General features: G+C 42.2%; 1 protein-coding gene across 1 annotated transcript; it reads left to right on the top strand.

Annotated features, from left to right (window-relative positions):
• Nucleotides 1-610: 610 nt before the first annotated feature.
• Nucleotides 611-5632, top strand: LOC126474333 (prolactin-releasing peptide receptor-like). The gene is made up of 2 exons (XM_050101801.1): nucleotides 611-1820; nucleotides 5567-5632. The coding sequence occupies exons 1-2, from the start codon at nucleotides 864-866 to the stop codon at nucleotides 5630-5632; spliced, it is 1023 nt and encodes a 340-aa protein (XP_049957758.1). The 5' UTR covers nucleotides 611-863.
• The last annotated feature ends 6922 nt before the right edge of the window (nucleotides 5633-12554 follow it).

Here is a 12554-nt window from a genome sequence, read left to right as displayed (position 1 = left end):
TGTGAATTAAAGCGACCTAGCGACATAAACAATTAACTGTTTACTTATAGAGATCTCACACTATATCGTGTTCAGTACACAATGTCTGTGACGAGATTCATGTATGTATAATCAATAAACACAATATGTGTCTAGAGGACTAAGTGTTTGACGCCAGATTATTTATGGTTATTGACATTAAAATGAGACGTAATTAATATTACACAGATGTAGGATCATCGTCTATGTTGATTTCATTCTACATAGCAACATTCAGTTTGCATGCGGCACTGGTCATTAATTAACAATAACTTTGACTACTAAGTGAAATCCTTATACTGGCCGTCATTTATGACAGATGAGGTCAGTGCATACTGGCACAAAAACAACGATGATCATGTGTCCCGAGAACCTCGGATTTTGTTACGTATTTTATCACATCTAGAAAGGCTGCCAACAACTGCGTGCTCTGCATGAATGAAACTTCATTAAGCGTGTGCAACTCAAGGTCTAATGAACCATATCTAGTAAGCTGTGTGTTTCTGAAAAGTTCCTTCTTCAATAATAGTTAACTGTTGGAAACATTATATGTCGATACAGTTACCTGTTAAAGATTGCGAGACGAGTGCACAATCTCCTCTTGCTTTCTAAACTTTCATAAAATCAAATGTCTTACTGAGGAAATGACCTATGAAAGGCAAGGATGTCACACGTGTTTAAGACGGTGCAGGTCTTTATAATACGTCCTGTACCAATAAAACGACTTGGCTAATGCTCTAACAGAGATAATCATGGCGACGTAAACATGCCAATTTCTAGAACCTATTCGTCTGCTCTTGGTAGTAGGCGTTGATAGGACAGGAGGCACCAATTTCAGGTAGACTATGAACCTCTCCAACCTCACATCTGCTTCAGAAGTTGCCAGGTATAATTTGACTGAGTACAACATCTTTAACGACATTATCCAGAACCAGGTAGTGCAAGCCCTCTTCTGCATGATATACACCTGTATTTTTGTGCTCGGCGTGTTCGGAAACGTGCTCGTGTGCTATGTAGTGGGCCGCAACCGTGCCATGCAGACGGTGACGAACCTGTTCATCAGCAACCTGGCCCTGTCGGACATCCTGCTGTGCATCCTCTGCGTGCCCTTCACCCCTCTCTACACCTTCCTGGGCTCGTGGATATTCGGCAGTACTTTGTGCCACGTGGTGGCCTTCGCGCAGGGCACCAGCGTGTACATATCGACACTGACTCTCACGTCCATAGCGGTGGACCGCTTCTTCGTCATCGTCTACCCGTTCAAACCGCGCATGAAGCTGGCGACGTGCACCATCATCATATCCTGCATATGGCTCTTCTCCGTGATGGTTACTCTCCCGTACGGCGTATACACCGTGCTGCGCGCTGACAGGAGAGCGTTCTACTGCGAGGAGCACTGGCCATCGGAGAGGGTGCGGCAGGTGTACGGCGGTCTCACGGCGACGCTGCAGTTCGTCCTGCCCTTCTTCATCGTCACCTTTTGCTACGTGAACGTCTCGCTGAAGCTGAACGATCGCGCCAGGGCCAAACCGGGCAGCAAGAACTCGAGGCGGGAGGAGGCGGATAGGGACCGCAAGAGGCGCACCAACCGAATGCTCATCGCCATGGTGACCATCTTCGGCGTCTCCTGGATGCCGCTCACCATCGTCAACCTGACCAACGACCTGTACATGTCGACGGGCCGCTGGGAGTACTTCAACCTGAGCTTCTTCGTGGTGCACGCGCTCGCCATGAGCTCCACCTGCTACAACCCGTTCCTGTACGCCTGGCTGAACGAGAACTTCCGCAAGGAGTTCAAGCAGGTGCTGCCGTGCTTCGACCGGGCGGCGCTGCTGGCGAGAGGCCAGCGCGGGGGCAGCAACAGGGCCGGCGGGGGCGGCGGCGGCGCCACCACTGCCGGGGGCGGCGCGTCGGGCCGCTCCTACGGCGGGGGCGGCGGCGGCGGCGGCGGCGGCTGGAAGTCCGAGCGCACCACCTGCAACGGCAACGACACGCTCGACTCGGTGCTCTTGACGTCGGCGGTGCACTGCCGCAGCACTTCGGTGCGCCGCCCCACCGCCAGCTCCATCCCCGAGGAGCTCGAGCCGCCACCTGCAGGCGACGCCGGAGGCGGGGCAGCCGCTACCTACTCCGCCATCGCGGACGAGGTCCACCTGCACTTGGGACCTGGTCTCCACAAGCCCGACGTCCCACCAGGCGTCCTCATCGAGTCCCTGTAGGTGAGTTGGAAAGAGAAGTGTACTCCAATTCCCTCATTTGCTCTGTCCTACCCATAATTTCAAAGACATTGATACGGGGACGAAATTCTGCTACACAACAACACCCGAAAATGTATCGCCATCTCTGCACCATTTTCGGTATTCACAGTCACGATTCCAGAAATTCTGATAGTGAAGAATAAATTTCTTTATGTCCGTCAATGATCACAATACGTTTGGTCCTTAGACTACCGGTTTCGGTCATCAATGACCATCTTGAAATCTGTTTTATAACGTGTCCTAATATAACACAGCGACAGTGGCACATAGTTAATATAGGGTATTGAAACGTGCCCTTAGAAAAATTTATGAATGAGTGTGCTGATAAACCTCTTACGTTATTCGATTTTCAAACAGCTGAGCCAAACTGAACATAATCAGACATTACTCTCTTTACTTATTCTGATCAACACTAAACTGACACACAATATTTTTAGCGCAACGCAATCTGACTTTCAATAATCTCTACAAAAGAATGGCCCTCACTAACAATAACCTATACCTTTCATGAATTACTTTCCTCACGAAAATCTTCGTTACTCGAACTACTGCGATAGAGCGAGCGCCCATACTGCCAGCTAAATAAAAAATTCTAACTACTGAAGGCACTAACTACTGCTAGGCATAGTTAGCAAATGAAAAATTTTGATAGAGAACAAACAATGTATTTACCTTAATAGTGTTATATACCCACATCCACCACTACTGACGGCTCACCTCCAACTGCGCAACGCTATGCGCTGTTCACATCCAACTGCCCAACACTACAATAGAGAATATTTCAACAGCGCCAACCAGCCACAGACTGCACACAGCACGGTCAGTGATTTTCATACAGAGCGCTACGTGGCGTTACCACCATAAAACCCTAAACAGCCTACTTACAGTATAAATTAGGGCACAGTGCTGGCCGACTCGTACTGTCAGTAGCGATAGTCTTAAGATCAAACGTTTTATGGTAATTGACGCAAACAAAAGGAATTTATTCCTAACTTCCTCGATCGCTGTATTAATCAGCGACCATGTCGCAACTTATGAAAATGATAGTGAACTATATGGACAAGATAACAGTTCTCACGAGTGTTTGATCACCGCTGTTCCATTCTCCACAGATTCTTTTCCTTATTTCCTGAATATTAGATTGTGGTTGCAGAAGTATTACTCAAAGTATTAAAAATGCCTTCCTTCACCATGCAGCTTTTTTTTACCTGCATACTGTTTTCAGCATTATAAACCTTTTTTCAGTGTAACTGTTCATTTGGTTCATTTTAGGTTATGCAAGTGGTGTAGAGATGGAGAGATATTCCTCCGAAACAGGTCTATAGGTCAACAGATTCACGGTGGAATAACATTTCCCTTAGTAAAACGAAAATGGAGTTCCAGGTACAGTATATTCCAGTACAATGTGGAAAAGCGCTATACACAACTCCTATTCATCAATGTGCACCATCAGCCTAATGTATATTTACTCCTGTCACCACTATTTTTTCTCTTCAATCTTATTAATTAGGTACCAGAGAGGTAGGTGTGTGTGTGTGTGTGTGTGTGTGTGTGTGTGTATGTGTGTGTTGGTGTTTCTATGAATGCTATGCTGCGCAGTAATCTCTTTTTTGAAGACCGGTTTCAACATACTATTCCATCACCACAGCAGCATCCTACAGCAACAGTGAAGCATAAGTGCGTGACATTACCTACTATCAGACTTTGTCCGACACACTTTATAAGTATACTACCAATTTCATCTAATTATTAGGCATCCTATATTCAAATACGAGCTAGACTTTATACGTGTAACTCCTATTTAAACATATGATACCTAGTTATTAGATGGAATTGGTATTTGAAAAAGTGGTTATTGCGATTAAGACTGGTCACTGAATTGTCCATTTGACATTTAACAGAATTTAAACCTCTTTGACAATGTGTATATTTCTATTGGATCTTCCCAGCATGTAGTAGTACATGCAGATTTATCGTGGCTTCCATGTGCACCATCTGAGGATGAGCCTGTGAAGATTCCCAAATTAATTAATGGAATAAACTCAAATTCAATACACAGTCACGGATTCTAAAACAAACATTTATTGACAGTGAGAATAAGATCATATGCACAATTCTCCGGACATTGAAGCATCTCTTCCGTAAGCTAAATGCTTTTCTACAGAAAAACGTTGGCTGGGAGAACTACCTGCTTGAATAACAACATGTGTTCAACGGCACGCCCTTGAGTTTTCTTTTTAGCTCAACAAACGAAATTACTTTCCTTCCCAGTTTAGGAGTAAGTTAATCACTTTGTCACCTCTTTCCATTCTGATTATTCTCAGTCTGTGTGCGCTTAGAGATTTTCTTCCGTAAACTATCTCCTAAGATTTTGCTGCCTCGCGAGTATTTGACAGCTGATAACATCAACACTGAATTCCTGTCAAAGGTTACGTTACGAATCAGTTCCAAAAGTTGTGAGATTCAGAGACATAAACCTCGGTAGATGACGATGATCATGATGTTGAGGATTTCATATGAAGCGTAGTCATTTAGTTTTAGGTTCTTAGTTCAGTTTGGAAAATGAATATTCTATGCTGTCAGCAAGAAAAGTTACCCAGCAAGTTAATTTACTGCTCAAAACTGATTAATAATTGCAGTTTGGAATTGTTTTTAGAAGGTTTTATAATGGTTAAGAATCAGTTAGGTACTCAGGAAGAGGTGATATCTATTAAGTTCATTGCTCATTTCGCTATAATGCTGGGCAGCCTTCATAATTTAGGGAAATCATTTTTATTTAATATGGTAAATAAATCAGAGATGTTCACTCTCCAAGCACTACCGTGTGGACTGGCAGCGTTGATTACTGGAGAACCTATGTAGAAGCTCGGTTGGGTTGTTTGGGCTCTGAGCACTATGGGACTTAACATCTGAGGTCATCAGTCCCCTTCGTAGCGATCGCGCAGTTCCAGACTGAAGCGCCTAGAACGGCTCGGCCACACAGGCCGGCGGTTGTTTTGAGGGAAAAGACCAGACAGCGAGGTCATCAGTGTCATCGGGTTAGGGAAGGATGGGGAAGGAAGTCGGTCGTGTCCTTTCAGAGGAACCATCCCGGCATCTGCCTGAAGCGAGTTAGGGAAATCACGGAAAACCTAAATCAGGTTGGCCGGACACGGGATTGAACGGTCGTCCTCCCGAATGCGAATCCAGTGTGCTAGCCACTGCCCCACCTCGCACGGTCTTTTGTAGCAGTCAGTTCATCTAGAAATACGTCACCATTACGTTTTACATGTTCTTAATCTCTTTAAAAGGGTGCCAAAGCATCTCGTATGGGCTCATTTCTTCACACATCCATTGCAGTCGTACATCATATATAGAAATGCTGTGTTGCAATATTTCCACATATACAAAACAGCAATCACATCCAAGGACCATCAATAAATCTTTGTCCCTGTGACTCCCAATAGGTTGTACATCCCGTTACTCAAGAAAATGTATCTTCAAGTTAAATGAAACATCTCTCACAAAAATGTCCGTCTCACTGTATTTCTTTGATGTCGGAATATAACAGGAAAAATAATTCCCAAATTTAGTTGTCCATTTGATAGCGGAATCCAAAAGAAGAAAAGTATCTACAGTTGACGTTAAAAATCTCCGTATTAAATACCTATTGTGTTGCAGGTGGAGATCGTGGAATACGATAATGATTTCCGTAGAAGTCGAAAAACCTTGTTGTCGGGTAGAGCTGCAACTTTGATGCACGGTACGAATAGGCCCGTAAATTGAAATAAATAATGTTAGCCTAGTTTGTATCTGTAATCATTAGAGTCAATTTAGTTAATCAGGACTACGCAACGTATTTGCGTCGCCGGGAATTAAGCTACACATTTCTATTTCTCAACGCCGTTGCGTGAAATTTATAACAACGCAGTATGGGGAGATTACTGTTTCCAGAATGATCAAGCATTTTTATGTTCAGATGCATGAAAGTTACAGTATACTGTGTTTACGCTCATCTAGAGTACCTCTACTCCATCGGATGTACTATTGGACTTATCTGCTTTAAACATATGGTGGAGGTCATTGCAAGGTCCAGGCGTGGAAGTGAGTCACAAACTATTGGGAAATTATTAAGTTTGAAGTAGCAGTATGAAGCAGCTTAATAAATAGAACATTTACCTTCATACGTATATACAGTATTATGAGCAGAGCTCTAGCTTCATACTGAACTCTAAGAAATAACATCAAGTAAAGTACACAGCAGCCTTAAAGAAGATATGTAGCTGCATAAAAAGAAGGACTTGCAGTAACCTAACTGCATTCGTTCTATATATTGCAAGCACCGTAAGTGATGTTGTGCTCTAAATGTTCGTGGTAGCAGGGCTCTTGTACGGACTAAGACCTAGCTTGCACGGGACCATCTTATCAGACGTGAACACAGCAATGAGAATAAATGCAGTGATTAGGTGCCCGAGTGTCATCGTACGACTGTGCCGGTTAGCTCTGCCATGTTTTCCTTATTGGTATTGTCGCCTGACCACAAACGCACGTCTCAAACATTTACTTAACATTTGGGAATCGTTGCGAGGACATCAAACGTTATGTTTAAACTATTGTTCTTTAGAATTAACATTTACTTAACATTTGGGAATCGTTGCGAGCACATCAAATGTTATGTTTAAACTATTATTCTCTAGAATTACAACTACTGAATATATTATACAAAGATGCTTGATGAATTTCTGTAATGATAAAATAAATCTTTCACCCCATTCTAGAGTGTACATTTTCTCTACTCGTGAACCGAACTCTAGTTCGTGATCTTTCCTTTCAACCTATTTCTTTTACGACCGTTTCAATCTCGAACATCAACGGTGAAAACGAGCACCTAAATCACTCAGAACAAGCTACGATTTCCCTTTTTTTTATTTCGACTGCTATTTCTTATTTTAAAAGTATTGGATTCTCATTATTACGAGAAACACAATCAGCGTAAGAAATAGGTCTACTATCCTGATGAATTTTCCCATCATGTCTAGAAGCGATTACAAGTTTGTGCAATTACGCAAACCGCTAAAATAATTCCAAAGCTCATATTTTATAACAGTATGGGGGATATAGTCCTGAAATAACAAACACATATTCCAAATTTTAAAATACGAAGTGCATTATTCACTAATTCGTCTCAGAATCTCTACACAAATCGCGGAAGTCAACACAGTAATACAAAAAACCATGTTCTGTGCAAAGTCTCCGGAATTAAATAATGCTCGTAATTATATAAATATATTCCAGGATGATCTATGATGTAACCGACACAAAAGACCTTATCGATAAATTTAAATGTATCTATGTAGTCATTCACAGAAGTATAGTCTACGTATAGCAGTCTCCTAATGCTACAGGTTGTAAAGTCCCTCTTCCCTTCTGTCGGCAATGTTAGAAATATATGACCATGTAAGCACGTGCCTAAACAATTGGATTAAAATTTTGAAAAGGCTATCGTTCCGAAGATTCAATATAAAGTCGATAAATGAGGGTGAGGTTAACAACAAGATGTCTTCTAGGACAACTTATTTCGCCTACTTCATTACTGTAAAATTTAGTATGGTTGTTCGAAAGGTTTGTGCTATCATTCACGTACAGTGCCAACGAGAAGGGGTACCACGTGGATCAGAACAGAATAATAAGAGTTACTGAAATAATTATAGGTAAGAGAAATGCGGTCGCCAGCCCAATTGGGTAAAATTTCTATTCGGTAGGTGAATTAATGAGCCGAACAGTCAATGTCAAGAATTACTCGAACACGCGCGGCAACAGAGGGGCTGCACACACGTTAGCAAAAACAATTGAAACATTTACGTAAGAAAGCGAGAAAGAAAATCGTTTGCACTCGAAATATCATTAACTAATAGAGCTGAAATTTTGAAAACATACAACATAACATTTAGATTAATGGTTACTTACTATTGTAAGTGACAATGGCGCTACCCCACAATAACATCTACTATTTTCGTATGAATTTTGGAAAATGGCAAAAAATAATTAAAATAAAAGCTATTGACTTCAGAACAGGGATGTAGAAATTGATAATTACTGTATCAAAAGGCAATTATTATACCTTAGCACGACTGCAAGTCACAATGTGAACCAGAACTTTACTAACAACAAATTACAGTAATCACTGATATTTGCATTCACTCATTAATTCTAGTTAGTGCTTTTGTTCATAGTGCCAGGAATCATTTTAATTTGATTTACTATTTGCAACAATTAGATCGCCTCAGATTAAAGTTCAAATTTAATGTTAATGAGACTGAAATGACTGAATGCTTTAAGTTCAAATTTTTAATCTAACTGAATCATTTAGTCCATAAGCAAAATTAACTGGCACTGCAATTTTCATTTTTCATAAACGGTACTCGGATTATTGTAACAACAGGACAGGACAGAAACCTACTTGGTGAATGATTTCAGGAGAATCACTGGTAAACAGTTTTGATTAAACTATGGTAATTATTCACTCGCGAAACACCACAAAGCTGAGTAACGCCGTTACACAACTAGTTGAGAATAAGCTGTGATGCTGCAGCCTTACTTCAGTCCATTCTCGCCGTGACGAAGTTGCTGACGACGATACTGCTGCTGGCTCCTTCCCATGATAATTAGCGAGCACGGGAGTTATTGGCAATGATATTGGCGTCGCGGGTTCTTGACGTTGCTGCAGCCAATATTTCCACCGCCCACGCTCATCACTTGCCACGTGCCGCTAAACAATCACTCCTCCAGTACAGTGCACGCCATCCATGTGTCCGCACTTCACCAACTCTCACACCAGAGTTCTCTCTGTGTGTAGCGCGCGCTCTGACGTAACGTCCTTCCGCGTCCAGAGACGCCGCTACTCCAACGATACTTATTCGTTGACAAAAATCTAACGTATCCCTAACATTCCCTCAGCGATTACTCAGCGATATTTACATAAAATACATAATTGATTGTACAGCAAAATAAACAAATTAATTCATACATCGTGTACATATAAATTTACATAAAGATGAATGCAAGTATATATACAATAATAAATAGTCAAAGAGCACATCAGCATGAAAGTGTTACAAGGTATCGAATGCTAGTGGTAAATATATGGAATACAGCGTGAAGTTAAGCTTGCGTAAATGCAAACAAGTTGTACGAGATTCGCTAAAACTACTATCTATTGAAATGACGCCTAAATGCCAAATCACGTTGCACGTCAGCTTCACTAAATCGAAAAATGGAATAATGTAAAATGTTCGTCGGTGTTTCATAGTACTTTCTTAACGTACAATAGTGAAACAACACAAGAATGTATCACCAAAAAAGCACAGATAATTCTAAGACCAACAGCCATTCAGAATATATCACAGATTTTGAATAGCGCACCACGGGTTATTACCGAACAACAGTAAAGTTTTATGCCCAGAGATGATCAGACCCCGAACCTCGCCAAAATCCGGCGCGGTCGACTCTTTGCCCAAAAGCCCCCGGCGTGCAGAAACCGATGCAGACGCTGCCTCGCCGAATGATGAAGTGTGACAGACCATGAACAACCCATCGCACATCGGGCCAAGCTGCTACGTCACAACAAAACATTAGTACAAGAGCCCATCGTTCAAATGTACAATAAATTAGACCTACAGGCAATACATTAGTAGAAGGATCTCACATCGTTGCACCGTTTCCAATCTTGCACTTCATCCTATGTCTACTGGTTCATTAATAATTAATAATAATAATGATAATACATATTTCGCTGACCCGCTCTCGCCGTTGATACAACGGGCACATAATGAGTTCTTAACTTGCTTGGCCAGCTTACACTGAGTTCATAGAATTTAAATTTACTGCAAAGTACTGGAATGGAATGTAACTTCACTATTGACATCCCTGAAAATGTGCCTAATTATTTGTTAGACACACATTGAATCTAAGCATGCGACTCATTGTGGAACAATAATTCATTGGGGGTGCATAAAGCTGCAGTCATACTAAAAGGTGTCCGTTGTGGGCAAATTACGTATTCATCCCATGGGAGCCACATATAACATGTCTGCACCTATGGTATATGGACTCTGAACCTGTATCAGTTATAAGATCTACCATTCTTATATGCCGTGGTTTTGTTTACAGCTATAACACTACTTACGGGGAGAAGACTCTCTATGAACTAGCACTATTGGAGTGCAATGTCGTGCGATATCTTTAGAGAAAGTATGGCTCATTTATGGTTAATTCAAACGTCATATGACAAGCCGGAGAATGAGGATAGTGAACTTCGGTATACGTCTTTCAGAGAGGCGTCATTACAGGCACAGAATTCCCATTACACGTGGGAAAATGATGAAGTGAACGAAGAGGTAGAAAAGCAGAACGAAACGTTTTCCACTGCACCTGATTTTATTACTTTAATATGCGTGATCAATAACTAGAGGAGGAGTGGAAACCACAGACTGTGACCAATAGCCTCAAGGACAAGTGATACATAACATTCATAGCCTCTCTTAAAAAATTAAATTAATGATCATTTGACGTGGCAGATCCATAGAGGAGCTTTGGGTGTAAGGGAAAAGACTACCATATCACGAATCATGCACGAAGATTCCTAGCCGTGCTGAGCGCAGAGTGATTGCTCGAATGTGGCCGGAGTGGCTTACGATTACTCCGTGAAAAAAACTTAAGTTGTCTCTTCATTGCTGAGCCCTCGATCATTAGTCAGTATGTATGAACCACGGCTGTAACACCTGATCACAACCCGCCTACACACGTCTATAGGTTTTCAAACCTCACACGTTTACGTTGTGAAATCGTACGATAATATTCAGGAGGAAGGCAGCATCGGCGGCCGATGCGATTGTTGCACTAGGGCGAAATGAAGGTGCCTATCCTCTCGCCCAAGATCCAATACCGAAATGTTCTCTCCAAAGATACAATACTAAATAAACCCTCTCTCCAAAGCTCGTCTCCCAAACGGAGGATTTGGTTACAAGTTCCATAATGGGATTACCTGTTGCAAAGAATTAACTTTAGGAACAGCCAATGACATGAAGTCATTAATGTCCGAAGCTATGGTATCTACATCGTACTCCGTAAGCCACCTAATTGCGTGTGGCGGAGCATGTTATTTGTACAGTAATTGAGCCCTCCATCCCTGTTGCCGGCCGTGGCGGCCGAGCGGTTCTAGGCGCTTCAGTCTGGAACCGCGCGACCGCTACGATCGCGGGTTCGAATCCTGCCTCGGGCATGGATGTGTGTGACGTCCTTAGGTTAGTTAGGTTTAAGTAGTTCTAAGTTCTAGGGAACTGATGACCTGATATGTTAAGTCCCATAGTGCTCAGAGCCATTTGAACCATTTGAATCAACCCTGTTCCACTACTGAATAGTCCGTGGGAAGCATGATGGTCGTTAAGCCTATGTATAGCCTCTATTTTCTCGAATTTTCTCCCCGTGGTCATTATACGAAACTTATCTGGGGGGAAATAATAAGGTGTTCGACGCTTCCCGGAAAGAGCTCACTCGAAATTTCGATAGTAAATCTCTCCGTGATGCACAATGTCTCTCTTATAACGTCTGCCAGTGGGGTTTGTTGAGCATCTCCGTAACGCTCTCACGCCGGCTTACCGATCCCGTGACGAAACGCGTCGCTCTTTGTTGGGTCTTTTCTATCAGTCATATCTGGTAGGGACCCCAGACAGTTGAACAATGCTCAAGAATCGGTCGAATAAGCGCCTTGGAAGCCACATCTTACATGTATGAGTACATTTCCATAATATTCTCCCCATGAATCTGAGACTGGCATCTACTTTTCCCACTAGGATTTTTGTCGTCAATAGTGTAGCTGTACACTAGAGGATTTCTTTCCCTATGTGAGCGCAATATGTTACATTTATTTACGTTGAGGGTTATCTGCCTTCTGGCGATGCTACTTTGTTACAGAAAAACGCGTCATCTGGGAGCAGCCCTAAAGAGCATCCGATATATATATATATATATATATATCGGATGCAGTCTCAAATCTTCTCCGATACTGGTTAAGCTCGTATTTTTTTCACTAAACGATAGTGCAGGACGGTGTCAAATGCCTTCATGAAGTTAAGAAACACAGCACCATCCTGAACGCCTTTGTCTTCGGCACTGTGGATCTTATGGGGGAACAAAGCGAGCTGAGTTTCTCAGGATCTCTGTTTGCAGAATCTATGTTGATCTTTAGTGGAGATTATCCTTCTCCAATAACGTCATAGTTCTTGAGCATAAAATACGTTC

This window comes from Schistocerca serialis, chromosome 4 (assembly GCF_023864345.2).
Source record: "Schistocerca serialis cubense isolate TAMUIC-IGC-003099 chromosome 4, iqSchSeri2.2, whole genome shotgun sequence".
Lineage (NCBI taxonomy): Eukaryota > Metazoa > Arthropoda > Insecta > Orthoptera > Acrididae > Schistocerca > Schistocerca serialis.
This window is presented reverse-complemented; position numbering and strand designations above follow the sequence as displayed.